This window comes from Nesoenas mayeri, assembly GCF_963082525.1.
Source record: "Nesoenas mayeri genome assembly, chromosome: 7".
NCBI lineage: Eukaryota > Metazoa > Chordata > Aves > Columbiformes > Columbidae > Nesoenas > Nesoenas mayeri.
In genome coordinates this window covers 11,993,737-12,020,620 of record NC_137551.1, presented here as the reverse complement: position 1 = coordinate 12,020,620, position 26,884 = coordinate 11,993,737, and the positions used below count along the sequence as shown (strand labels likewise).

General features: G+C 43.9%; 1 protein-coding gene across 1 annotated transcript in view; it reads right to left on the bottom strand.

Annotated features, from left to right (window-relative positions):
* ZMIZ1 (zinc finger MIZ-type containing 1) overlaps positions 1-26,884 on the bottom strand; it is a gene marked incomplete at both ends in the record, with an annotated part of 153,055 nt that overhangs the window by 39,037 nt on the left and 87,134 nt on the right. The window contains one exon of the mRNA XM_080347725.1: positions 10,094-10,238. Coding sequence (XP_080203851.1) covers positions 10,094-10,238 — 145 coding nt within the window. The remainder of the gene's footprint in view (positions 1-10,093; positions 10,239-26,884) is intronic.

Below are 26,884 nucleotides of genomic sequence, written 5' to 3'. Positions count from 1 at the left end.
TGAAAGCCAAGACTTGTTTTCTCTTACTGGCAATCAAAACCATTTCACAGATTTCTCTCCTTTTGTTTTAGTTTAAAAAACCCCAGACGTTTAGAAGGAAACAACTGTCTTCTCACTTCTCATTGAGATATTTTTTTTGGTCAGAGGAACAAAGCCAATGCCTCACCAGCTAAGATAATGTACCATCTTCATACGGCGAAGGTGCTTGGCCAAAGTGTTTCAACTAAAAACTCTTCAAATTAGCTTTCAGTCTAGTTAACAGATATTAAAACGCATTACTATTAAAAAAAAAAAATTGTAAGATTTAACCAAGTTATCCCTTGACCTTCTGTGCCACGTTTTCCACAGACTGTAGAAACCGCCCCACACAACCTGTTCTCTGTTCACGCGGAGGAATATGGCAGAGCAAGGAGACACTCCTGTAGGAAGGACACAACAACCACTTATGGTCAGTGAGGAAATGTGATGAAGACACATTGTAAAGAAAGCAAAGAATGTTTAACTGCCTCTGTACATCACACACAATGACACAAAGCAAACTAAAAGCTGATGTTGTGTACAGATATCCTAAGGTGTTCACATTGAAGACATGGAAAAATAAGAAGGTGGTGTAATACGTGTACATTAATACTGACTTTGGATGATTACTAGTAACATACTTTTGACTGATGCCAACTATGCGATGCATGCCTGCTTAAACATATTCCTCTATTTAACATTGTTATCTGAAGAAGTTTAAATGGTATTGGCATAAATTAAGGCTCCATCACATATTTCACTAAACAAATGCATATGACAGAGTCCCATCCAAATCACTGGGTGTATTAACGTAATACAAAAGTGAAAAAAAAGTCAATTTGGAAACACTTTGCAAGACTTTATTTCCCTCTGCTTCCTAGCAGCATGATTCCAAACATTCAGATCTTACAGAGAAAATACACAGCTCCAAATACTATCCTGATTTCTCAAGCCGTCTTTTTCCCTCCATGCTTTCCAACTAGATGAATACATTCTCTAAACCTTTAGAAAGCTCCCAACTCCAACTGCACAGTGAATCCATACCTAATTTTTCCCTATCAAGAAAGAATTACCTCAAGCACTGTTTCAGGACTGGATGATGCCTGTACCAGGCTATGAGCAATGTAAACTAGAGAGGAAGACTGAAAAGTTGTTAGAAATTTCACAATTCACCACCAAAAAGAAGGAAGGTTCTTTACTGGCAAACAGTCTGAAAACACAGAAGCATTCTGAAGCGGTTCTAGGTAAGCAGGTGAAGCAGCCAAAAGGTGAAAGCAGCAAGGCATTTATCAGCTCGGTGGTTTGGCCAGCAGCCGCAGCTGGCAGGTGGCTGTCACCCCCGCCTCCGCTCTTTTGAACACCAGCACACGTTTACAATAACCATTCATGCAGCCACACACACACGCACAATACAGCCACTTGCGCGGAGACTGAGGTGGTAAAACGGAGCCGGCAGTTCAGCAGGTGATGAGAAGTACCTCTGGAAGCTGAAAGCCCTTAACTTTTTTCTTTATAATCCTGACAAGGCCTGTGAGGCCCGGATGACTTATGAGTGCAGGAGGCGGGAGCGCTGCCTTCCATTTCACACTGGGTTGCCACAGGTCAGGCTGTGACACGCTTGCTGCCGCTTCCTGGCGCCTCGCTCAGCACACAGGCTCATCAGTCAGAGAGCCTTGCCTGCAAAGTACCACGCTGCTCCGCAAGAGTTAGTGCCTCTGAATCTAACCCCTGAAATGACAAAAACGCATCAGGACAAGCTGTTTAATTCAGAAGTTTCCGAATCTGCAAACGCCCACGGCACCCTGCATGCGCACACAGTCCTGCTACGTTATAGATTTCATGTGTGCCCGTGCACATGTGTGCGCGCGCACGCAAAGACAACAGAGATAATGCAACTTATTTCTGTCCATGTGGAACAAACGATCACAGCTATGCAAGTAAGAAACAAAAATGCTGCTGAGACCCGCTCCTGCCTCAGAAGAAGCTGAAGGGGTTACTACCATCTAATATGATGGGTCTACAACATCCATCCGACCAAAGGAAAAAAGATTAAAGCATCACACCCAGTTCTATTGTCACACAAGTAGACCATGCAATGCATTACTAAAGCCCAGATTACAGTTACAAAATCCACCGGTAACAGCCCTGTTATTAACATGCCACCTGTTACCTTTTTCAAAATGCTGAAATTATCTTATGATCATTTTCAGCTTGACAAATGCAGTTTAATCTTTATTGCATCTCACAGCACAGACCTGCTTCATCCATGTCTTATTTATCTCATGTGTGTCGGAATGCAACCCCGAGCCCTCAGTCCCCCCCTGCCACCAGGCATTCCTTCTGCTCTGCTTTATCAATATACCTGGGTTCCCATATCCGACTGCTCCTTTACAATAAAAAACACACCCACCCAGTATTCTACCATTGCCTGTTGCCTTGGTAATCCAAATGCCTGGGTACTCGCTGATTATCGGCGAATGAGACTCGCATTGTTCACACCGCAGCGCGTCTGCTATGTTAATGTGAGATAATGGCAGCCAGAAGACTCCTTTTGTTCCCAGCTTTGCTGTTTATTCATAGTGCCTGGAGGTCAGCGACTGCTACAACAACCGGGGAAGGAACCGCTGAAAGCGTGAGCAGATTCCACTTGTGCTTTTGCCTCTGAGGGGGAAACACGAGCAGCCCCGCACAGCGAGAAGGGCACCGGGAGCTCTGCAGTCTGACTCACGCAAGGTGTAGCAGGCGGCTGGGAGGAAGATTTGATGGACTTGCACTTCCGAGATTTTAGATGAAGCTGATTTACGCTCCCCGACAACAGGAAAGAAAAAAACCAGCATCACAACACAAAACCGCTTTCTTCAAGAGGCGCGGCGGGGAGGGGGCAGCACGGCACCACCGCAACTTGCTGGAAGCGAGCCGGGCTGGGGGCTCCGGGCTGGCCGGGGAGCTGGGGCGGCGAGGGGGGCAGCGGCTCCCGCAGCGCGACCAGGCTGAAAGCGGCGGGACGGGAAGGCAGGGACGAGCCGGGGCCAGCGCCCAGCGGCCCCGCCATGCGGCAGCGGGAGCCGGGACGGGCGCGAGGAGCCGGGACAGGGCAGGGGGAGCCCGGGCAGCGGCAGCCGGGACAGGGCAGCGGCCCCGGCCAAATGACTCCGCCGGGGAGGGACGGCTGCGCTGCGGGCACACACCGGGCAGGGCTGAGAAACGTCTCCCTCTTGCCTGTCTAAGTTGTTTGGAAATGCTGTTGCTGACACCGTGACACGGGCAAACAAACCATCACATCCTATCTCCCCTGACGTGGTAAGTGGGAAAGGAAAGCACGAACAGGCTGTGGTACCTTCCCCGCATTCTCAGCTCGGTGGAGATGAGGACATCCGAGAAGATGCCCCGGCTGGTGTGCTATTCCTCATTCCTGGAACAGCCTTTTCACGGGAAGAAACCAGCGACTCCAGCTAAAGACACCGTCGGTATCTAATTAATGTCACCGACCCATCTGCACAGGTTGTTGATGTGCTCTGTGCTTTTTAAGCGGGCTTTGTTGTCATCTCCAGCAAAAAACAGCCAGGGATTTTTTAGCAAGAATTTCTAACCTGTTTTTATTTTAGGTAAACCATTACAGAAGCTCTCTGTCGTTAAAACCAGTAATGACTATTTTCCTTCTCTTCCTGTTGTGATACTAAAGAGACTTGAGAACCCAAGCATATGGAAATAGCAGGAATAAAGAAAAAATATCACTAAATCATATATCAGGAATTCACTCCTCCTGTAATCTGTTTATAGGGAAATCCTGTGGAGGGTCAGATTTTCCTGTAAGAGAATGAATTACAGATACGAATAAAAGAAAAGGAATCAAGAAAAATATCAGCTTTTAGACAAAATACAAATCCGTGTTTCTGTGTCCTGTTTCCAAATTACCCAAAAAGAACAAACATCTTTAAAATAGACAAGGTGTTTGCCATCGTTTATGCCTATCATTTTTTTTTTCCACTCCACTGAAATTTGGAGATGTCGCCAGACTGCAGCCCCCTCCCTGCTCAGAAGCCATGTCAGCAAACAAGCCCAGCAAACAGCTGCCCGCAGGGAACCTGCCTGGCGTGAACCAGCCCTCCTGTGTGTGCCAAGGACCAAGGCCAAACCGCACAAGGCCCTCAGACACATGGTGTGAACTATGGGGTTGTCCCGTGCAGGGACAGGAGGTGAACTCGATGATCCTTGTGGGTCCCTTCCAACTCAGGGCATTCTGTGATTCTAAGATTCACAGGCAGACCCGGCGCGGTAGGGCACTGTGGACTTAATTCTGATGTTGCCTACCCAAAGGTACTCCACCTAGTTAAAAGACTGCCGATGCATTTGATGAGTTTTGCATCAAAGAGCTAGGCGAAGTACAGCTTCCAGCGTCACCATGTAGTTGTCACGCTGACAGTCAAAACTGGTAAAAACTAGGGGTGTTGCCGCAGCTGAATGATTTTTCTCTCCAGTGCCATCATAATTGAGTTGGATTCATTGAGAACAAGTGACAGAGGGAACCCTCCCAACACACTGGAAAATTACCTAAACTCAGCACGAATCATCTGCTTTTGAGAGCAGCCCTCATGTAACAAGCATGATACTATGGTGATTATCACTAAACAGTAAATTATCACTAAACAGTAAATTGCAATCAATGAGACATTTTCAGGAATGGGATGCTCAATATGGCCCAAACACTAGAATAACAGCCATCTTTTCAAAGGTATTAGTTATCACATTTTAAAAACCAGCATAGACAGAGCAGAGCTTGAGAAGGTCAGATTTTGCCTCGTCTTTATCAGGATTTTCAAAAGTATCAGCTGACACTTTTTGCATGAAAAGAAAAATTCCCAAACCAAAATCCCCAAACTTTTTATCTGGCATATACAACGCTTAGAGGAAAAAAATGTAGAGTACCTAACACTTATATGTACTTCTCAGAAAAAAAAAAATCACTGAAGTATAGTAGTTGTGTTGCTACATATTATTCTTATTGCAATAGCACTCACTTTGTCTCTGTAATCAATACAGAAGCTCTATTTTCACATCTGTGCAAGGTGCTGTACACACAGTAAAAGATGATCCTTATCCTATGCTTCTACCAAGCATCTGATGAATATATATGTGAAGACAAGTTAAGCTGCCCGTTACTGTTTACAGACATCTTGTCTCTCAGGCTCTCCTGTTACCGCAAGAACTGACCACAAACTTACGTCACCTAAAATGAAATGCAGCTTTTTAGCATGAAAATGTTGCAGGTTTAATTATTAACATAATTTGCTCTTACCTTCAATGTTCTTTGAAGGTTTTCTTCCACCTTCTTCCCATAATAAGTCTATGTCCTAAAACTAGTACTGGTGGTTTCACTTAGAGGACAAGATAGGCAAACAAATACAAGTCTTGGGACAGGACTTTCAAGCTATTCGTTTTGTCTTTACAATGCTTAGAGCATCAGGGCCCTTCTTAATACTGTTCTGAACAAACCCTGAAGGGTTTTTTTTCTTTAAGACATGGCACTTCTGCAGAAACATTTGTGGATTCTTAACTTTTCTCTTATTTTCTCCCGATGGTGGATTTTAACATTTCTTTACGGGATGATAGAAAAAAAAATAGACTGCTCTCGTAGAATCAGGAGTAATACAGGTTGCTTTACTGAGTATATGCTCTTATATTAGGATTTACCATCTGTTCAGTCCCTCATTATATTTCTTTCACAACTTCACAAACAGGAAGATGAAAAGGCTTTGAAACAATCTTATCTTTCACCTGAAGAGTTTTGAATTATTTTGGAAAGATTGTTCCTGTACACCACAGCCACATGCAGTAATGAAGTGATCCCAGACTTCAAACTGATGTATAAAACACACACAACATGCTCATTTTCATAAAAGTGTGTATGTACTGCACCTGACCTTCCACTTTAACCACTTCTCTCATCCAGATGTTTTTGAAGTGACTATCACTGTCAGTCAAAACTGCCTATAATGGCAAAACTGAAAAGGCAGCAACCTTTGCAGAAACTCTGACACTGTTTCTACTGGTATATTATAACCAAAACACCTCTTACTTTTAATAAACGATGTAAGAGCCAAGTAACCACCCAGCAAAAATGCAGACACTGAACTGCTGTTCTTTTCCTACTGATGTTGAAAGTTCAGCTCCTGGTAAAGTTTAAATTTGACAAAACAAACACTAAAAATAAGCACACTTGTAAAGCAAGTCTAACCAATAAAAGGTATTTATGGCGACTGCCTGGACATAAAACGGTAATGATAATAAACAAAGCATCTACCATAATACTGAATTAGTACTTAATTTGATCTATTGTTTAATTTTCTCAAAACCTCTGGCACTAAGTAATTTGTGATAAAAATAATTTTATTGTCATATTTTTCATCAATCCTGACTGTCCTATACAGACATTACTACCCTTTGGTCACTAACTGGAAGATAGCTGGCAATTAATACAGAAGACCAAAATTTGGAGCAAGAGAGAAGACAGTAAGAACCTGACGAATGCTTATGACAGCGTATCAAGCTGCAGCTACCAGGTGGTACCTATTTTCAGGTGGTTTTGTTGCCCAAGTAAGCTCTACTACAAGCTATGCAGGAAACAAGAAGCCATCAGGGCCTGCATGGGTCAGATCCACCTTAAACTGAACTGGAGTTCAGTTCTCGCTGGAACTGATGGAAACGGTACCCATTTCAACCAAGAGTCAGTTTGATCCACATATAAAGGTCCACCACTTAATGCAATGAAGTGTTAAGTAGGAACTTGATCAAAGCAAAGGAAGGTGTATAATGATAATAATTTGTACTTATATAACAGCACTTGCCAAAGACCTTACATTCATTTAAAAGTAAAAAAATCATCCAGGTTGAGTAGTATCTGTTACTACAGACATGTCAGATCAGAAAACTACAACACAATGAATGAATAAGCTGCATTACTCCCTGCAAGCCAGAAAGCATGAAATTTCACTCCTACAAAGAAGGGCCAGCCCAAAGATAGTCTCTCCTTAAATTCCCCATAAATCCTTTAAGTAGGACTTTAATTAGAAGTTACACAGGATGAAGGAGGTGGATAGGTCTCATACTGGTCCTTCAGTACAGGAGTGAAGTTTACCCACATGAATCAGTAAAAAAAGCCTAAAAATAGAATTTTTTAAAAAGTCAAGTTTGAACTAACTATTGTTACACTGCACTGACTTTAAAAAAAGATAAGGTTGAGGGTTTGGTTTTTTTTGGGAATCCAGTGCTCATGCTGTTCATAAAGTCCAGAAGTTTGCAGTCCAACCAACCACCCTACATTAAGGAAACAGGTATTTAGCCGAATTTTTGTCCTATATGCAACACCCAGTCATTCTGTTAATGAAAAAATAAATTTAGAAAGAAATTGGCACAATAGAGTCCCTACACTGAAAGCATTTGTTGCACGTGTGCACATCCTTGTATAGCTTCTATTGTGCGTTTGACAAGCTGTATCACTATCAAAGCCCTCCCTGATCTGTCTACTTCAGTCTTCTCCCACAACTCAACTTTTTAAAAATACAAGGTTGCCCCTAAAAATAAGCCAGACCTGAATTCCACCCAGTGTAGGTGCCCACAGTTTCTTAAATAGGAATCCTTAGATTTAGATTCTAATGATGAATCCTTGTGTCAGAATTTATTTTAAATGGCCAAGCCCTATTTCAGCTTCCGGACTCAGCAGCTGTGTTTCTGTAGCACCAGGTACCTCTGGATTCTAGTCCCTGACTAGAGTTCTGGGTAATTGTGTTGCTCGCAAAAGCAACAGCAGAGAAAGCTCTGTGTGAGATACTCATGATAGTCTGGTTACAGGGAAGGTGTGCCGGGTTTTTATCTACCAATATTCAGCAGCTGACATGTATCCTATATTCCCTTTGTTAACCTATGTAAGGTTCTTGGATATGCTTTCGGTTGTTCTAATATCTAACTCTTCTACAAAACTTGAAGCAGCTGGCTACATTAATTTATTGGAAACACATTTTTTTTTTAATTTGAATTCACAAAAAAAATCTTGTGAACTGTAGATAAGGTACTGTGAACCTTGATACTAAGCTTTTGACTCAAATGTAATCTACTGCCAATACAAACGTTGCTTCATCAACAGCTTTATCACTGGGATTGTATTCAATGGCTTTTCATCTTTTGTTTAATTCAAACAAACACTCAATTCCTCTTCACTCAATACTTCACTACTGTCCTATGGACCGATTGTAAAACATCCATGAAAATAAACAGTTCCAGTTGGAAAAAGAAGCTGGAGAGCCACAAGATGTCTCATTCTAATGTACCACCTGAGAGACTTTAAGCAGTCATGGTTATGGCCAAATTACAGATGGGACAACAGCACACACTGAGGCAGCGATGCAGGTATTCCAGATCCCCAAGAGGCTGCTGCGGCTGTGACAGGTAAGAAGTTATGCCACAGAAATTGTGTTTCTAGAGGGGCAATCTCGAAGGTAATCAGCAGTAATTTAGAACGGACTCTCTATGTCTTCGTCAGTAAACTGTTTCAATGGCAATGCTCAAGAGAAACTTAGAGGGACTGTTTGATACTGGGCAGGACATTCTACTATTAGCTAGAATATCAGGTAACCAAATATTGCCAGAAATGCTGATATTGAGGTTTAGCAGAACAAAGTATGTATTTTTTGACATGTGACAGAGTTTTGGTGGAAAACTGCCATGAAAGAAAAGAGTTGTGCCTATCTTATCTAGTAACATAGCGCACAGCCCCGGTGAGGCTTTCGCCCCTGCTTTATTGACCCTAGGGGAACAGAGGCTACAAGATCAGATGAGAATTGGGCATCTAAAACCTACAAAACTACACCTAAGAGAGTGTATACATTGCAGCACAATTTCCCTGCAGACTGGCCACTATTTTCTCCTTGGCTTCTGCAAAGATCCCAGGTGTAAAAATATGTAATTTTACAACAGAAGGGTATTTTTTCTCTTTTTGTTTTGTTTAAAATCAATCATTTCATAAACAACTGAAAAAACAGGCAATCTAAAGACTCTGAAAAGTCAATAATACTATATTAGTTATACTACAAAAAAGGACTTTATTCTCAAGGGCTATAACAAAAGACATAGTATCTGCATGGTTTTCCCATAAATACAACAAAAATAAGGGGAAAAAAAACCCAACCCAAAACCAAAAGTGCTTTCCAGATGAATTCACACATGTAAACGCACTGATACAGAGATGACCGTAAGCTCCATTCTAACACAAAAGTTGAAGTTACTTATGCTACCACAGAATCCAGGCACAGGGAATTTAGCCTCATCTGCACTCTTATAATCCTTTACTAACAAAAGTGCCCTACACTGAAAACCATTTATACTATTTGTGATTTCTTCAATGTGATGCTGAGGGAAAGAAAAGCTTGGAAAAACCCTCTCAGAAACATAAAGCATTAAATGAACATTTAATCCTGTCTACACTTTTTCTTCAGCTTTTGCCTTAACCTAGGCTCTGCACACAAGAAACGTAATTTAGTAATCAAAGGCTTCACATGTTCAGCTTCTTCTAGTGCCCTTTAATGCTCATGTTTTCTCTAAATTAACCTAAGTGCTTTGTGATCACCACCTGATATAAGGTGGGTATAGGTCATTCCCCCATCCGTGGCTACGCCCACTATACAACTGTTCTGTATACAATACATTTGCAACGCAACTTACAAAACAGAACACCAGCGAAATATTTTCAACCTGAAAAAAAGCCAGTTGTACTTAAATAAACAGTAGGAAAATGCCGAAATTTATCTGTAGGGCACAACTTGAAGTTTGGAAGCGAGCCCACTGAGCACAGGTTTGAAGATGGAGGCATCACTTCACTACGCACCAGGCAACAGCAAAGACAAAACACCTGAGTTTATTTAGTACTTTGTGTAATTACAGATCCCCTGTTGTCCGTGGTGCTGTTCTGTGCGTTAAACAGTGTAGCTGCCTCCGTCAGAGGTAATAAGCACGTCAATTAACAGATCTGTCCCGTGGCACATGTGAACAGCCGGCCGCTCCCAGGGGCTGGGCTGGGACTCACCTGTGAGAGAGGGTGGGTTTCATGGAGCTCATAGAGTTCATGGGGGGTTGCATGGGTAGCTTCCCTGGAGGATCGTTCTGCCGGCTTTTCTGGTGGCGAAGCAGCAAGAGCCGTCCCAGCTCCTCACACCACGACGAGAGCAGCGCTGTGCAAACAGAAACGAGGACAGTGAGCGCACGAGCAGAACCGGCCCAGCCGAGGGCAGCTGCAAACCGCTGAACGGACAAACCCCAGGAGTGAAAAGCTCCTCCACAAGCCACCACTCACATTATTATCCTATCAAATTGAGTCTGTAATTGCCCTCCACTATCATTATAATGTTTTTACACAAGTTACAAACCCTCTGCATGACCCAGAAGGCACAAGAGAACTTGTCCGAGCTGAGCAGCACAGAGAGGAAGAACGGACGAGGCACGAGGGCATGGGATAGCTGTTGTGCGTGGAAAAAGACGCAGAAGAATTCATCTCACACTAATAGAAACGTAACAAAAACATACAGAAGATGTCATTCACAGAGGGGTGGAAAGAACTACAAGATCTCTTTTCTGTTCCGCTATTTTTGTGCAAAAGATTAAATGGAGAGGCATGAAGAGAAACCCATGTGCAGGAATTAATTTCCAAAACTGTTATCGGCTACCAGTCTTGAATAGATAAACAGGAGAAAATGGCCACACTGATGTATGGATACAAAGTCAAGCGCTTAAATCTATATTTGACCCAGCACAACCCCTAAATGTGAATTTCCATTATGTGCCTAATCTTCTGGTCAATGAGGGTAATTCTGTGCTTACAGGAAAATCACGCTTATGAACTATGGAGATGCAGAGATTTCCTAGAGGGACGAAAAGCTGAAGACTCCCTCTGAAGACATGAAAGGGGTCATTATCTCTGAACACGTGGCATCTCGCTTACACATCCACACTCAGAAAAGACCAGCCTGGTTATGGAAACCACCTACTTAGCAGTAAGCAGAGCCTCAGAAAGTGACTGCGGCTGAAATCTGGCTCTGTGAGCACAGCCAGCCAAGACACCCCCCTGAAATCTCCAGCAACACTGTATTGAGCCCCAAAGCTGCCTGTTTAATTCCAGCATCAGAAGGGGCTCAGGTACCAAGGTAAGACACAGCAAAAAATTTCACTGGAACAAAGTGCAGACTAACTGCAAAATTCTGCAGTTGAAGAAACGTTCTCAAGTGGAAGTGCTTGCGGTTCTTCCTTCTTCAAAGTATGCTTTAGAAATCTCTCAGAACAAGAAAATGCTTCGTATTTAATTTTTAACTAAGTGTTTTCCTGAGGTGTTATGAACTGAACACAAATCAACAGATTGCACAAGGAGGTGAGAACCAGAAGACTACTCAAAACCCAAGCGGCAACAGCGGCTAAGAGTAGGAGAGCTCTACATGTAATCTTAGGCTTGCTAGTTTAAAAGTGATCAGTGTAGAATTCTATAATATTAAGGCTTTTATTTTCATTTATTATTTTTCAAATGGTGGTCTTTTCGCCAAATAACATATTCATAAGCAGTAGCAAACTATTATTTCAGGGTACACCACCTTCTTTTTCCAGTAGCTACTTGTAGGTACTGTTAACACGTACTTAAGAACAAATTCCAAAGAGACTAATTGTGAAGTCATATATGTAAGGGAAAAAAGGAACCCGCTTTGTCAAGAACACCCACAAATATGATTTTTCAGTGCGAGAAACAATTGCACTTTCTCAAGTTTAACGGCTACACAAGAAAAATACTTAAAGCCTGGGCTGTACCTGCAAATTAATCACACATTTGGACAAAGGAGAGGTAGTAATTTCATTGCATTTCTCAAGCGGAAGGTCAAGAGCCGTGTTTAGGGAGGCATTTCAGAGCTCTGCTGTGACAAAAAGGGGACACGGCTTCTTTATGTAAGTAAATATAGTCACTCGGAAATTGTCAGCCTCACACGTAGCCTACAGAAAGCATTCCCCCGAGCTCCGCGAGACGCTCCAGCAACGAGTGTCAGTCTAAGCTGCTTCTCTATTAGCCACGGAATCTGTCAACAAGCATTTGATCAAATTATACTCACCTTTTATCCCTGGCATATCATTACTAATGTGGCAGTGACAAAGGCCCCCTCCCCCTTTTCCAGCCGCCTGGAGACACAAATCCCCTCCTCGCAGGGTTTCTTCCTGCACACCACGGCCACTCGAGCTCTGAGACAGACAAAGTGTTCATGTTCTGCTCAATGCCACACGCAGCCGTCGCAGAGTAATAGAGGATGCTGAGCACTTCCACAGCCGAGTGTAATTACTAAGGTGTCAAGCGAAAATTGTCCATCTTAAACAAGGCTTTGATGGGAAGAGGGAGATGCTCCTTCTGCATATGGACTCGACAAATAAGATAAAAAGCCACAACTCTATGGGTCTGAGGGCACGAATCTGCACACAAAGCCCAAACCCACTTGGAAAAGAAGGAGAGTAACTCCTGGAAAAGTAATATGCCAATGCTATAGCATTGCTTTGGTGAGGTGAAGGTAAGATCTTAATGAGTTATTATTATTACCAATAACATTTATGTAGGTGAATAAATCGTCAAAGAACAAAGAGGTCCTCAAGATAAGCTGAATGGTTTCGTTCTACAAGATATCTGGAGAAGACTCGTGTTTTTAAAAACCAAGAGACTGCAGGTATAAAACGCAGGAGATTTACTCATCCCTATCACAGCACTCATTACGGAGAGGTTTAACCTTTCCTTCCCTGGGACATTTCGACTCATGTATCATGTATAATAATCACTCTCTTCCCTGTGTCAGTGTCTGTGCATGGAATGAAAACAGAGCAGCTTGCAGCCACCTATAGGAGTTAACAGTCGCCCTTTATCCTGCCCAGCAGGAGCAAGAACCCACTCAAGAAGCCTGCTCTCCTCTACTGGAAATGCTGGGGCGGCCTCCCTGCTCCCCTGCCCATCCACCTTCGCTGCTGCGCTGCCCTGGCTAAGATGAATATATACCCTCACACATCTGGTACAGCTGGCTTCTGGAGAACATCACTTCCTGGGCTATTCAAGCAAGATGAAACAAACTCAAAATGAATTTACAGATTACACCATTCATCTTTAGTGTACTTAGTTACTGCTTTTTATGCTGACAGTATTAGGCGCATCTCAACTCATTTATACTCAAAGCACGAGAAATTCAGTATCATACTATAATGAACAGATAAAGCAGCGAGCACAAAGGACAGCTACAGATGGTGCCAACAGTCAGTCTCTCCCTCTCCTAGCACAGCCAAGCAGCTGCTTTTTCTCCCCCCTCCGCCCCTCCTCCTTGTACAACAGGAGCACAGATTTTGCAGATGGACCATCCACACTGTCTCTCACAGCCTCTTGCTGCGGCAGTTTAATGATCAGATTTAAATCGTGTTCCTGTACTGCATTGCTACGACGTCCTTTGCATGTAATGATGCGGCTTTCCTGCCTAAGTTGAACTCAACTGTTGCAATGGGGGGAAAGGAAAAATCCTTAAGCGTGCAGCCCCCCAAAGCCCAGGTGTAAAATACAAACTGGTTATACAGCAGAATAGATGTTTTCAACCCCTGTTCAGTCACAGAGGCCTCTGCCAGCTCATGGCAAAAGTTGCATAATAGTGGCAATCAAATGAGGTGCTGACAGCTTAAGTGTATTCACACATTTACTTGGCTTAAAGGGACACGCTTTGGGATGATTGGTGCAATATTTGACCTACTTTTCTCCATTTGCAAAATCTGTATCGTTCTTAATGGAATTGTGTTTTCCTTTAAGCGTTGATGTATTTTCACAGGAGTAAATCAATACTGATTTGCTAACGATGACTGCATTAAGAAACCAACACATAAATGAGCAGCCTCAGCTTTCACATTCGTGACATAAGAGAAAACCAGAAAGATTTAAAAATAAGAGAAATTTCAATTACGAGTAGCCCAAGGGGTTTCCCTAAGGAAGTGAGAGAAAAATCCTGTTCAGAGAACTCAGCTCGCTGCCACACAGTCCCATTTTTGTTTCTCCTTTCTCTGAAGAGGACCAGACGTTGCAAGAGAGTGTCTCAGCACAGAATGTGACTGACCTCGCCTTAAAATACTCATAAATACTCCCACACACCCAGAGCTGGCCACACTTTATGTCCTTCTGGATTCCTCCAATAGTTTTAAACTTTCATTGAAAAAATTGTAAGACATCGCAATGTATCCACACTGGGATCCTGGCGACAAGGAGAAGGAAGGGGGCTGGAAGGAAAAGAATTATTTTTTCCCCTTCAGTTCGAGTCACATTTCAAGCATTTCTCTGCAACCACAGAGCTAAGCCTTGCTTGAAAGAGAAAGGAAGCAATTGTGATTTAATCCCCTGCCTCTAGGAGCCAGGTCTTTAAGGACATGCCAAATATCACAAGATTTGCAACACCATTATTAGGACTGGCCACATCCCCTGGTACTGTTCCTTTCCTGCAAGGGCCCTTTTGTGCCAAAATCCTGCCAGGCGGCATGGAAACCTCTGGCAGGCGGTGTGGAAGCCTCCGCTGCCCATTCCACAGCCCCTTCCCAACCCTCTGAGCCGTGCATCCATTGCCCGGCAGCAGCATCGCGATGGCTTCGGAAGCACCGGGCCCTGCCGATGGGAACACCAAGGAGCTGGAGCTGGGGGCAGTGGGTGCTGCCGATGGGAACACCAAGGAGCTGAAGCTGGGGGCAGTGGGTGCTGCCGATGGGAAACACCAAGGAGCTGGAGCTGGGGGCAGTGGGTGCTGCCGATGGGAACACCAAGGAGCTGAAGCTGGGGGAATCGGGTCCTGCCGATGGGAACACCAAGGAGCTGGAGCTGGGGGCAGTGGGTGCTGCCGATGGGAACACTAAGGAGCTGGAGCTGGGGGAATCGGGTCCTGCCGATGGGAACACCAAGGAGCTGGAGCTGGGGGCAGCGGGTGCTGCCGATGGGAACACCAAGGAGCTGGAGCTGGGGGAATCGGGTCCTGCCGATGGGAACACCAAGGAGCTGGAGCTGGGGGAATCGGGTCCTGCCGATGGGAACACTAAGGAGCTGGAGCAGGGAGCAGTGGGTGCTGCCGATGGGAACACCAAGGAACTGGAGCTGGGGGCAGTGGGTGCTGCCGATGGGAACACCAAGGAACTGGAGCTGGGGGCAGTGGGTGCTGCCGATGGGAACACCAAGGAGCTGGAGTTTGGGCAAGCCAGGCACCACACCTCGGCTGCCCACACCACGTCTTACTTCTTGATGACAAATGATGCTGGCGTACTTGCAACAATTATGGATGCTGAAGACAGCTCAAAGGACAGTTTACAGCCATGTCATTGAATACTGGTACAGCCCATTATAATCCATTTTGGGCCAGGGAACAGATCAGGGCTAAGTGACCCATGCTAGCCCACAGATTCACTGATGCATTCCAGGAGCTGCAGCCACAGCAGCACCAATAGCTGCAGTGCTGTAACCGACTGATTCAGCTCGGCGCAAAGTGCCGTAGTAAGCATCTCCAAGTGAATGAGCCAGTGGGCTCCCTAGAAAGCAAAATACAGAGAAGCACAGTGCTAATCTATTTATCTATTATGATACCCTAGTATTAGTTACAGCTTATCACCTCAGTAAATCGCCGCCTCTTGTTAGGGAACGTGCTTAAAGGTGCAGCAAACTGTTATTTACAGGCAGACACTATATTTACAGCCACAAAGACAGGTGAGGAGGGGACAGGACAACAGCTCAGTAATTTCAATGCCTTCTGCTTCCCGGGAGACTGCTGGAGGAGCACAATAGGATTACGGCTTCCTTGCTGCAGTTAAGCTGCAGTAGATAGTTCAATAGGCAGACTGTCAGACCCATATTTCTTACTGCAATGATAATATTAGGAAAAAAGGAGGAGTTTGATTCAGAGAACTATCTGTTCAGCACTGCTAGTTTGGTTTTGTGTCTCAGAAGAAAATGCATTCAGCTGAAAGGATATTTACAGCATGTGTGAGAAAATTCAGCCTTTTTTTTTTTCCCCAGATCATCTCCATTAATTTTATACTGCTCTTGGAAACAAATTCATATTTTGTACATGGAGAATTCCAGATCAGTGGAATACAGAGCTACCAAGGGCTTTCTGTACTCTTCTGTACAGGCTGCAATCTAAATACAGTTTTTATAAATCATCCAGTGAGATAATTTGATGGGGTGGGAAGGAAGCAGCGAAGAGATGGAGAGGAGTGAAAATAACTATTGTCTTGGTTATTTAAGAACATTTTCCTTTTTTTTCACAGAAAAATGGAGGCTACCGTTTGGAAAAATATATTAAAAATGTTAACTACCTAACGCTCAATGTGCTGTAGTATTAGAAAAATCACTTCAATTGCATTAAAAGGATGGAATCTTTGTTCACAATTTTGAGAAGCAGTAAATCGGATGTTTTCCTTGTGCTTTAAAAGGCATTTTGCTTTTAAAGAGCTGGGAAACAGAGAGAAAGGGAGAAACTAGTCACACCAAACCGTCTCAGGGGTTGTTTTTCCTGCAGGTCTCCTCCTCGCACACTCCAGCAGAGCCTGGCCGTGCCCGGCTAACCCGTCGGACAGGTCTGGGCAGGAAAGCAAGGCCACAAAGGAAATAGGACGTAACCACCCATTAGGAGAGATTCCAAATACGCATTTGCCCCTCCTCTTCAGTTCTGTCGAGGTACCGCTACGTGTCCTACCCCTGCGACAGACCAGCCCGACCCCTGTCATTACACAAGCTTCTGCTCTGAACGCGCCTCGCTGCAGAGAGCACAAAAGGAGAACGCACGATGCCAGTCGCAAGCAGAAGCCGCCACTCCTCAGCAGCCTGGCTGTTCAACGCGGCCGGCAGCGGCTCCCCAGAGCCCACGCCTCCGGCTGCCAGCATTTGCCCACGCTGCACGCAGGGGCCAGTGCTCGCTGCCCCCGTCCCGGGAGGCTGTCACCCCAGCTGGCTGCTTTTCTGAAGCAGCTGGGGACTGTGCTTGCCGTTCTCCATCAGACAAAGTCATTGATGTTTGCTTGAACAGTCCAAGTAAACACGTCAGACTAAACTGACTGGTTTTATCTGAACCTAGAAGTACCAACACAAACCTGTTCCAGCAGTAGAACAGGGGGAGAACAAGCTGTATCTTTGGTACCAGCTCCTAATGCACACAAGGTTCAAGAAGTGCTAGTCCAGTGACCGCACAGCAAACAGCACCGAACTGAATGCTCCCAGCAGAGCAAAGGCTGGTTCAAACCCTGCTCTGGGAGTCCAGTTCTGGGCCCCTCAGTTCCAGAAGGACAGGGAACTGCTGGAGAGAGTCCAGTACAGGGCAACGAAGATGATTAAGGGGTGGAGTATCTCCCTTATGAGGAAAGGCTGAGGGTGCTGGGGCTCTTTAGCTTGGAGGAGACTGAGGTGTGACCTCATTAATGTTTACAGATATATAAAGGGTGAGTGTCATGAGGATGGAGCCAGGTTCTTCTTGGTGACAACCAATGTTAAGACAAGGGGTAATGGATACAAACTGGAACACAGGAGGTTCCACTTAAGTATGAGAAGAAACTTCATCTCAAGTGAGGGTGACAGAACACTAGAACAGGCTGCCCAGGGGGGTTGTGGAGTCTCCTTCTCTGCAGACATTCAAACCCGCCTGGACACCTTCCTGTGTAACCTCATCTGGGTGTTCCTGCTCCAGCAGGGGGATTGGACTGGATGATCTTTCAAGGTCCCTTCCAATCCCTGACATTCTGATTCTGTGAACTGCTCCGCTAACACAACAGGGACGAAGTCAACAGATACAGTTCAACATTGTGAAATGGAGTATCATACCTTTTTCTGCCACTAATACCCATGTAATGTCCTTTATCACCAGTGCCTCCTTCATTACTATAGCTACAGCTGTGTCCTGCAGAAACACGCAGCTTTGCCCTAGCAGGATCTACAACATAGTTATGTACTGTCATTAAAAAAGCCAAGCATCAAGCAGGTTTGTTGCAAAATAGATAACGTGGAGAATGCCTAATTAAATGGAATATAATGTTAAATTAATTAACAGAGGTTTTATTAAATAAAACCCTTACTGCAAACCTGAGAGTTATCTAGTGTGCGCTCTCACGGCTGCTGCACTAGAGTGACACCATGTACAAGTCTGGTCTTGAATATGGGTCCAGTTTGCCTTGGGGTATCTTCAGCTCTTCACAAACACCTCTCAAGACACATATGCATACAGGCTGCCCCAAAAGCTCCTGCCAATTGGATCAGTGCATGCTGGAGACACAGATCTGAATACTGCTATCCTCATCCCATGACTTCAGTGGAACCGGGATTCCCCAATTTCCTTCTACACTTGCCAAAACTTGGCAGAGCATCTTACCAGTTTCACTACATTAACTTTGAAGTAATGCATTACAAAACATAGCAACAATGGCTCAATTTGGCAAGGACAAAACACTCTGCACGGATCCAGATAAAATACAGAAGCATCTCATTTAGGCTTAGCTGTACCCATGTTGCTACATCTGAAAACATGCCCCATTATAAAGAGAAGACAAAGCTGCTGAAAGGCCACCAGCAAGTGAATCTTGGGTATGGCTTTCCAAAGGAAATGCACTCCAATAACATTAGACTGCTTGCTTTCTTACTCATCCAGTTCTTGGTTTCACTGCTTAGATTTCAAACAACAGTGACTTTCATTACTGTTGTACACTTTTATTTTGTATTGCCAGTTCTAGTCATCAACAAATTTCACATATAATACAGGCAACTGAAAAATGGAGGTGACTCACTTTAACCCATATTTGGCTAGATGCAATCCGGTGACCTGGAGGTGAGAGGCTCAGTTTCACTTAATCCACCCTGAGCCCTCCAATTACTACTGCAAACAACTTCTGAGCTAACACCATCACTGACACCCAAAAGTGCCAGGAAAAAATACCAGAGGCATTTAACCAGAGTTTGAAGACAGGGAATCCACGCACAATCAGCACGATGATTAAAATCTGGAAAAGGAAAATCCAGGGGCTATCTTTAAAAAAGGAAAATTAGTAAGTGCAGCATTAGAGCTCCAGTTTCGTACTGGGGGAAAATAACCCAAACTATTCAAAAAGACTACAAGGAAACTGAAAAATTAGTAATGACCAAAATGGATTTGTCAGGAATAAAGCATACCACACTTCTGTACTTCTGCTACACTAGCAGGCAAGACACCTTGAGCATAGATTAGTTTGATTTTAGTGAGCCTTCAGTTCCGGTTTACATGACATTCTTAAACACGGGAAATAAGGTTTAGCTGAACACAACGCAAAATAACTGGAAACCTAAGTTTACCGAACTACAAAACCAACGGTCAGTAACAGAAACAAGCATTATTGGATGGGTTTTTGCAGGAGTTTGTTCTGGGCCTGAAATTACTCAATGCTTCGTTTATGGCTATCCATGATGCAGATGGATAAAGGGCTAGAACATGTTCTGGGTCAGTTTACAGATGGCACAACTTGGAAAGAAGCATCAGTTCACTGTAGAAATTTGGAGTTGAAATCATCTTGAAGAGCTGGAGAAACGGTCTGAAGCTACGTCCAACAGGGATAAGGACAAAGCACAGCACTGCGCACCTTCCAGAGCCACCTGGGACCGCAGGAGCCTCGGGGGCAGAGCTGGAGGCAGCAGCTGTGCCGAGGCAGAGCGGTGCCACAGCAAACCCAACCAGCCGCCTTGGCCGCACGAGTGGAAGCCGAGTCTGACAGAAGCACAGTGCTCCTTTCTCTCTGCCCCAGCACAAGGTATCGACACAGAAGCGGGAGAAAAGTCATCAGAATTATTGGGGGCGGGGGGGAATAAAAATAACCTGCAATAAAAGATTGCATGGAGTAGGGGTTTTGGTGGTTTAGGTTTGGCCTTTTTTTGAAAAGAGAGAAGATTAAGAACAGTATTCTGATTTGCTGAGTAACAAAGATTTATCCATATCCACACAGTAGAAACACCAAACAATAATATACAAAGAGATACAAAAGATGCAGGTTAGGTATTAGGAGCATCATGATGCTCCTAAACACCCTTCAGGGGAAACATGAGGAATCTCTAGCAATGGAGATGCCAAGGAAAGGTCAGATAAACGTCTGTTGAGAACGGCATTACAGACTCTTCAGACAAGGGGACACTGCACAGAATACTTTCTGAGGTCTTTTACAATCGAATCTATGATCGCGAACACAGGAATTTCGATCAAACAGTCTGCATCAGACAAAATATTTAAATCTGGTTTGTATTTATAATTATTCGAAAGAGACAAGAAACATAGAAAAAACACTTAACATCTCAGTTAGAGAGCAGGGAGTTCCTGCAGAGACTGCGGAGGTGGCCATCCAGCTGCAGGGCTTGCTGCCTGAGTTCTGAACATGAAAGAAACCGAGAGCAGGTGATGTGCTAAAGGTCACATCATTTGTGACAGAACAAGTCCCAGAACAGAGAGGATCATACACCTTCCTCTCTTTGCAAGGAGAAACCACAACCACCACATCAATGGGTTACTGCTCTGTGCCCGCAGTCTCAGTGGATGCCATGGAACATTTTCAAACAACAACTGTAAAACATCTGGAGAGGCTTTTCAAGGAGGGGGAAAAAAAATTACAAAAACCACACAACCAAAATTTATAGCAGAAATGTGTTTCCAAAGTTAACATTGCACAGCCAGAACTTCTGAGGACGACTACAAGCTATTTTAGGAACTTCTGCTTCTCGGTTCTGCAGTCTCGCTCTTTGCTTTAATTTTATGTTATTTTATGTTTTTATGGGAAAATAATGTTTAATCAGGTGTCCTCAGATTTTTTCTTATTTTTGTACAATTAGCATACTAAAACCTTTGCCAATTTCTCTTTAAATGTGGAAGGAAAAAAAGTTCATTTTCAAAGTTGAGGGCTGTAGGACCATTTCTCACATTATACAAACTTTGCACTTGAACAGAACTACGCTGAAAGCACCCCGACCCTATCCTTGTATCTTGTTTTTCATTCTGAAAGAAAATGACAACTACGTATAAAAAAATATCTCTGTGCCAAACATGAGAATGGTTAAGGACACCAGCAAAGAGAACTCAGTCTACGGGAGTTTTTAACTTACTTATTTCTGTTCAAACAATACAGAGCAGACAAGTGTGCGCATACACTGCAATTTCAAGGCGGTGATGTTTCCCATCTCGCCCCCTAGTTAACACACTATTTTTTAACAAAGTCATTACTTCTCTTTTTCCCTTCTGTGTCCCACCCACCCCACAAACCCTGTCATTTGACTGGCAACCTGCTCTGCTCCTCTGGTACCAATCACCTTTTCTTGAGAACTGCCTAATTAATTAACATTCAATTAACATACCAAAGTTAAATGCCAAATAATTGCTCCCAAGCTGCATGGGGAACTTGGTAACTAATGTGAGCAAGAGTAGGGCTTTCGTACCCTTAAGTTCATTTTTTCCAGCTCTGTCCGCTAGGCTGACGGACGTTTCTCACCTCGAACACGGTTGTATGAAAGGAGCAGACTTTGTGAGCCGTGGATGCTCTTGTTAAGGCATTCTGATACCCTTTAAGACACAACGTGCACTCCGTTTATTTTATTTATTACCAATAAAGCAGGACTAGCAAATCACCTCTGCTCCATCAGGATTATGACCACATAGAAAAACGCAAGTCGGCATAAGGTAAGAAACACCTAAACAACCCTACCCCGATCTTCAGAGTATTTTGGTCGTATTTTCGCAATACAAAGCGTTCAGTAGCAATACTGCCTCCAGGTAGCCCCGTGTTCTGCTGTCTGTGCTCGCATCCTGCTGAGGCTCGCAGGCCCCCGGCTGTGCCGAACCATTTCTTCGCGTGACCACCCTGTGAACCTGACCAGGAATCTCATCTGCTATTTTTTTCTTCTTTTTCAGGCATTTATTCGGTTTCGTTTTGCGTCCCCCCCCATCCCCGTTAGATGGATTCCCTGCGGTGGCTGAGGGCCTGGCCCCTCTGCAGAGGCGGAGATGAGCAGCTGTTCCTCTGCACGGGCGGTACCCGAACACACGGCTCCGGCGCACACATACACGCCCCGGTTCAATTAGCTGAGCTACCAGCGGTTCTGAACACGAGACTGCTTTATTTAAAATCCTAAGTATGAACATCACTTCCAGACAGATTAGAAATCACTGTTTCCTTGTCTTCAGGGGAACGTTTATGGTTTAACACAGGCAGAAACAGGTTATCTATGGAATAGGGGAGAGGTAAAAAAATGAACATGGCTAATTGCTTTTTACATGCATCTAGGGAAGAAGCCAGTAGAAATCACAGCCCACACTGATTTTTCAGTACTTGTCTTTTCTCTGTCTGAAAATAAAAAAGAAATGGGGAAGAAGGCAAGGCTTATTTGTGACTACCTCATCCTCTGGGCATTTACGGAGGAGCAGCCTGCCTAAATTCTCACAGAGGGCATCTGGCCCCCTCTCCCTGCACACAAGTGCTGTAATTTCAGGACTGGAGTGCTACAAGATAATGCCATCACTGCTCTTGCCATCTGTAAATAACCACTGCATTCGGATCCAGCCGAGTCACGTGGAAAAGCTGGCCAGCGATACGTACATGTGTGTGAGCATGCATTTGGAAACCCAAATAATTCTAATAATCTTGCATGAAATAAGCTTTAGCTTTCCAAATTTAGCTCTGATCCACGCACTGCTGATTTTTTTTTCTTTCCCCAGTGCTGTTCTTCCCTCGCAAGCTGCTGACTAGGGCATTAGCGGGATATTGTGCAAAACGGATTCGTGTGCTGCTGCGCAGACACTGTTGGGAGAGGCAGACAAGAATCAATTCCTCCGGCAGCTCTGCTGACCCTCCCTCCCCTGGCACTGACATCTCCTCTCTGCCACTGAAAAGGCGGCGGGGAGGCGAGACGGCAGCTCGGCATGGATGCCCCGCGCTAACAGATTTCCCATCCTGCGCCCAGCGGCAGCGGGAGCCTTCCCAGCCTCCTGCCACTATTGCAGGGGGAGGACTGGGACGACGGGGAAAATAATACAGACCTAACGACACACGGAAACAGGTTTTATGACCGATTTTCTATGGCAAATCTGTTAAGAGCAGTGCAAAGGGATGATTAAAAAAAAAAAAAAGTGGATGCTTAAACAATCCCACAGCGTTAGCAAGAAACACGAATAGGAAACCATTTCAGACGAGTTGTATGCGACTCCTCAGGGCATGTTATGGCAAAATTACTAGAATACAACCTGACGTGGCCAATAGAGCCTACAAAAAATGTTGTTTATCCGAGACTATAATACCCACAAGACATTACCCAGGGTAAGATTTTCATCTTCAGAAGCTAAAACTGAAGAGAGCAAATACTGAGTAGGAGAGGAGAGGGGAGGAGGAAGGGCAGCAAAGGACCCAGAGGATTTCCCAAGACTTCAAGCCCCGTTAATCCTGCCGAGCTTTTCACAGGGGCAGTGTTTCTGTTTCACAGCCTGGAGAAGAGCAGTTTACACCAACACTGAGCAAACACCCTATCTAAATAGCAACCACATCTATTTTATGTTCCCAGAACATCTGGATACGAGGAATCAAAATGGACATCAGAACACCAAATATTACCGTAAAACACACAGTAAGATGCTATCCAAGCAGACAGTATATGAAATTCTATATTTTTGGTCAGAACCATTTTGGATTAGCTCTTGCTCCTACTGAAGTTGGTGGAAAATGCTGTAAACAATTTCAATGGCAGGAGTGTCAAATCTCTTATATCACATTTACATAACCTCTACCAGTCTGATTCTTCACTATTTTTTTTTTCATACTGTTTTAAGTGTACTTTACAAAATGTAACTTCTCCTTTATACATTGGTAAGTACTTTCACGGTAATCTATCAGATGATAATTTTTGTGACGTAAACTAAGAGATTATGTGGGAAAGTGGCTAAAAGCAAGGGTCAAAACCAAGAGAAATAAGAGCAAAAGATAAGAGAATATGTTAAAGAAAGATAAGCTTTCTGAAAGGTTAGAGAGAGGCATTTATTGCCTACAGACTGTGTCTGGCTACTTACTGCCTGAGGACTACGTAAAATGGCCTTTCACAAACACATAAGAATTGATTCCTTCCATAAGAAACTTGAAAGAAGTGCAATAAAAGTTCAAAACCAAGATGGGCATGGGCAAAAATGTCTCAAGGAAATTAACATAGGAATGTTTTCTGGAAGGAGCTTGTTACTTGAAGGGCTTGAAAGAAAGAAGGGGTTTGCAGCCAAGTATTAGGAAATTTTCTCTAAGGGGAATAGACTGAAGTAATTTTGAAAACATGAGGGTGGAGGAAGAGAGGACCAGAACCCTCAAGAGCCACAGAAACCCAGGGAACAAGGACGGAGGGAACAAGGAACAGACCTGAGGGCACTGGCTGGCTCTTTAATGAGAAGGGAGAATGGGTAATTATGAGGCCTCCAAGAAAGTGTGATTTTTTTAGTCTTTTTTTTCTTTGCATACTTTTGGTCCCGTATTTTACTTTGGGAACAAGTTTCTACCGCATTTTCCACCTCCTTAGAGCCCGTATACGTACCTCCCCACAGAAGAAAGCCCCCCAAAAGCCAAATTCTCCAAATTTCACCAAATTAAAATAATATCTTCAATGCAATACCCCACTTAGTCTTGTCTATTGCAACACAAATAAATCTGCATTAGCAACCTGCAGTTTGGTGCTATGAAAACTAGAAATTCCAGCATTTCAAAATTTCACGTTTTGTGTCATTTCACTGACATCGGGGAAAAAGTTGCTCACTGAAATTGCTCCTGCTCATATATTACACACACGTCATCCTTCCACCTCTTCATTAGCACAACCCTCTTGAAAGAAAAAACTGGCTGTTGAGAACATCTGGTTTGTTCTCTTTTGGATTTCACACGGATTGTTAAGATCAATTCAGGATCCCAGTTCCAAAGGCTGTGGAGAAGCAGGGGAGGGGAAAGGCAGTGCAGCTTGACTGTGGTGGTGGCCAAAAAAAATGGTAAAAAAAGATGTTTTTTAACTTCCTACACAACATAGTTGTTCTCCCTCTGTCTTCTGAGTCATATCTGTTCATGTTACTAAGAAAGCCCCACAGAGCCAATATCACAAGGGAAGAACAAGATGTATTTTCAAGACGGTTGGCTGCTTCCAGCTACTGCAAAACCCATATTTTCGGAAATGACAGAAGCAGCAGAAAAAACACTGTGAATTTCAGGTTCCAGATAGTTTAATTTATGAACCAGGGATACTTGGTAAAGAAAGGTAACAGCAGACACTGTCTGTCTGTCTGGGAAGATAACTTTTGAAGGATGGCACCCTGTCTGCCTGTATACAGTACTGACAACCATTAGGTCAGAAATCTTATTGGAATTTCCAGCATGACCACAAAAATCCTATGTATTAACACCAATACAAAAAAATAGAAGGTTATTCACAAAAGAACAGGGCAGAGTATTTCCAAACTGCAAAATACTTCCGTTTTGGGGAAGTACGATTCAATTCTAAAAAGATGTACATCTTAATAACTGTCTGAAACAATTATTTTGTATCAGCATCCTAAAGCAGGTGTTTTTCAAATGCAGAGTTGAGCACTGCCACGTGACCAAGACCATGCAGTCTAAAAGATACACAAATAAACAAAGCACTTCTTTTATCTGCAATCACTGATAAACACTAGCTAATCCTCACCTAATCCTGTGAAGAGAACATCATCCTAGGTTCACAAAGAGCGAAGCTAAGACAGGGAACTAATCCTTTGGGGAAAATACTCAGGTTAGAATGCCAGAGAGACTAGCTATTGCCTAAAGGTACAGAGAACTCGCATGCAGTTGCTGCCAGGGTGAGGGACTCCAAGGCTACTGACTGGTGGGTCTATGTGACAATTTCTGTCCATTTTGACACATTTCTACTGCTAAAATTATCCCTGCTCACCGAAGGACCTTTCAGGCAACAGTTGGCAAAGGCCAGGAAAGAGAGAGTGGGTTTGGACATCAACATAAGAAATGGGATTTTCACATCTACAGAGCAGGGGGTTTTGAAATGAGAGAGGAACTGCTCTGGAGGAGGATGATGCCAGTTATTAAGGACGTACATTCAGAGTCATCCTGACGAAGAAAGGATCAATGCATCAGATGTGTGATAAGAGCTCACGGCTCTTTCCTAGCCTTGATGCAGACCACTAGACCATGCTAACCTGACAGGACAGCAAGGCAGCTGAAAAGTAAATAAAGCAGCACATATTCATGTCGCAGAAAATAAAACGGGGCTTCTAAAACCTCTTTGTAAATTCTTGCTCGAGCAAACGTGCCACCGAATACTAGCGAATAAATAACAACACAGTGACAAAGGCTAAAATCTTCCTTTTTAATCGGACTTCCAAGCACGTGCATGTGCTGGGAAAGCGCTCGACTCGGCGGCCCGTTTGACACCCGGAGCAACGACCGCGGAGAACTCCAGCACCAGCCCAGCAACTTGAGCCAGAACGTTAGACAGAGAAAAGAGGGTTCAAAGCTGAAGCCCAGGATCAAGCAATCAAAGCTTTGAAGTGAAATAGTCTAGTTCACTGCAGTATCTACAAAAGGTAGTATCTCAAAGCTCTCATGGAGTACAGACTAAGCCCCCGTTATTACAGACTGGAATAAACTAGCAGGGAAGGTATGTTTCAGGAGGCCTTGCAAAGCAAAAATGAATTTGACTCTGGAAAAACCTATGAATCAAAAAGGACAGCAGAACACAATGTGGGTAAGTCAACATGAACAGCTTTGTAAGATAAAAGGGATGATTAAAAAACTACAGACTTCATGA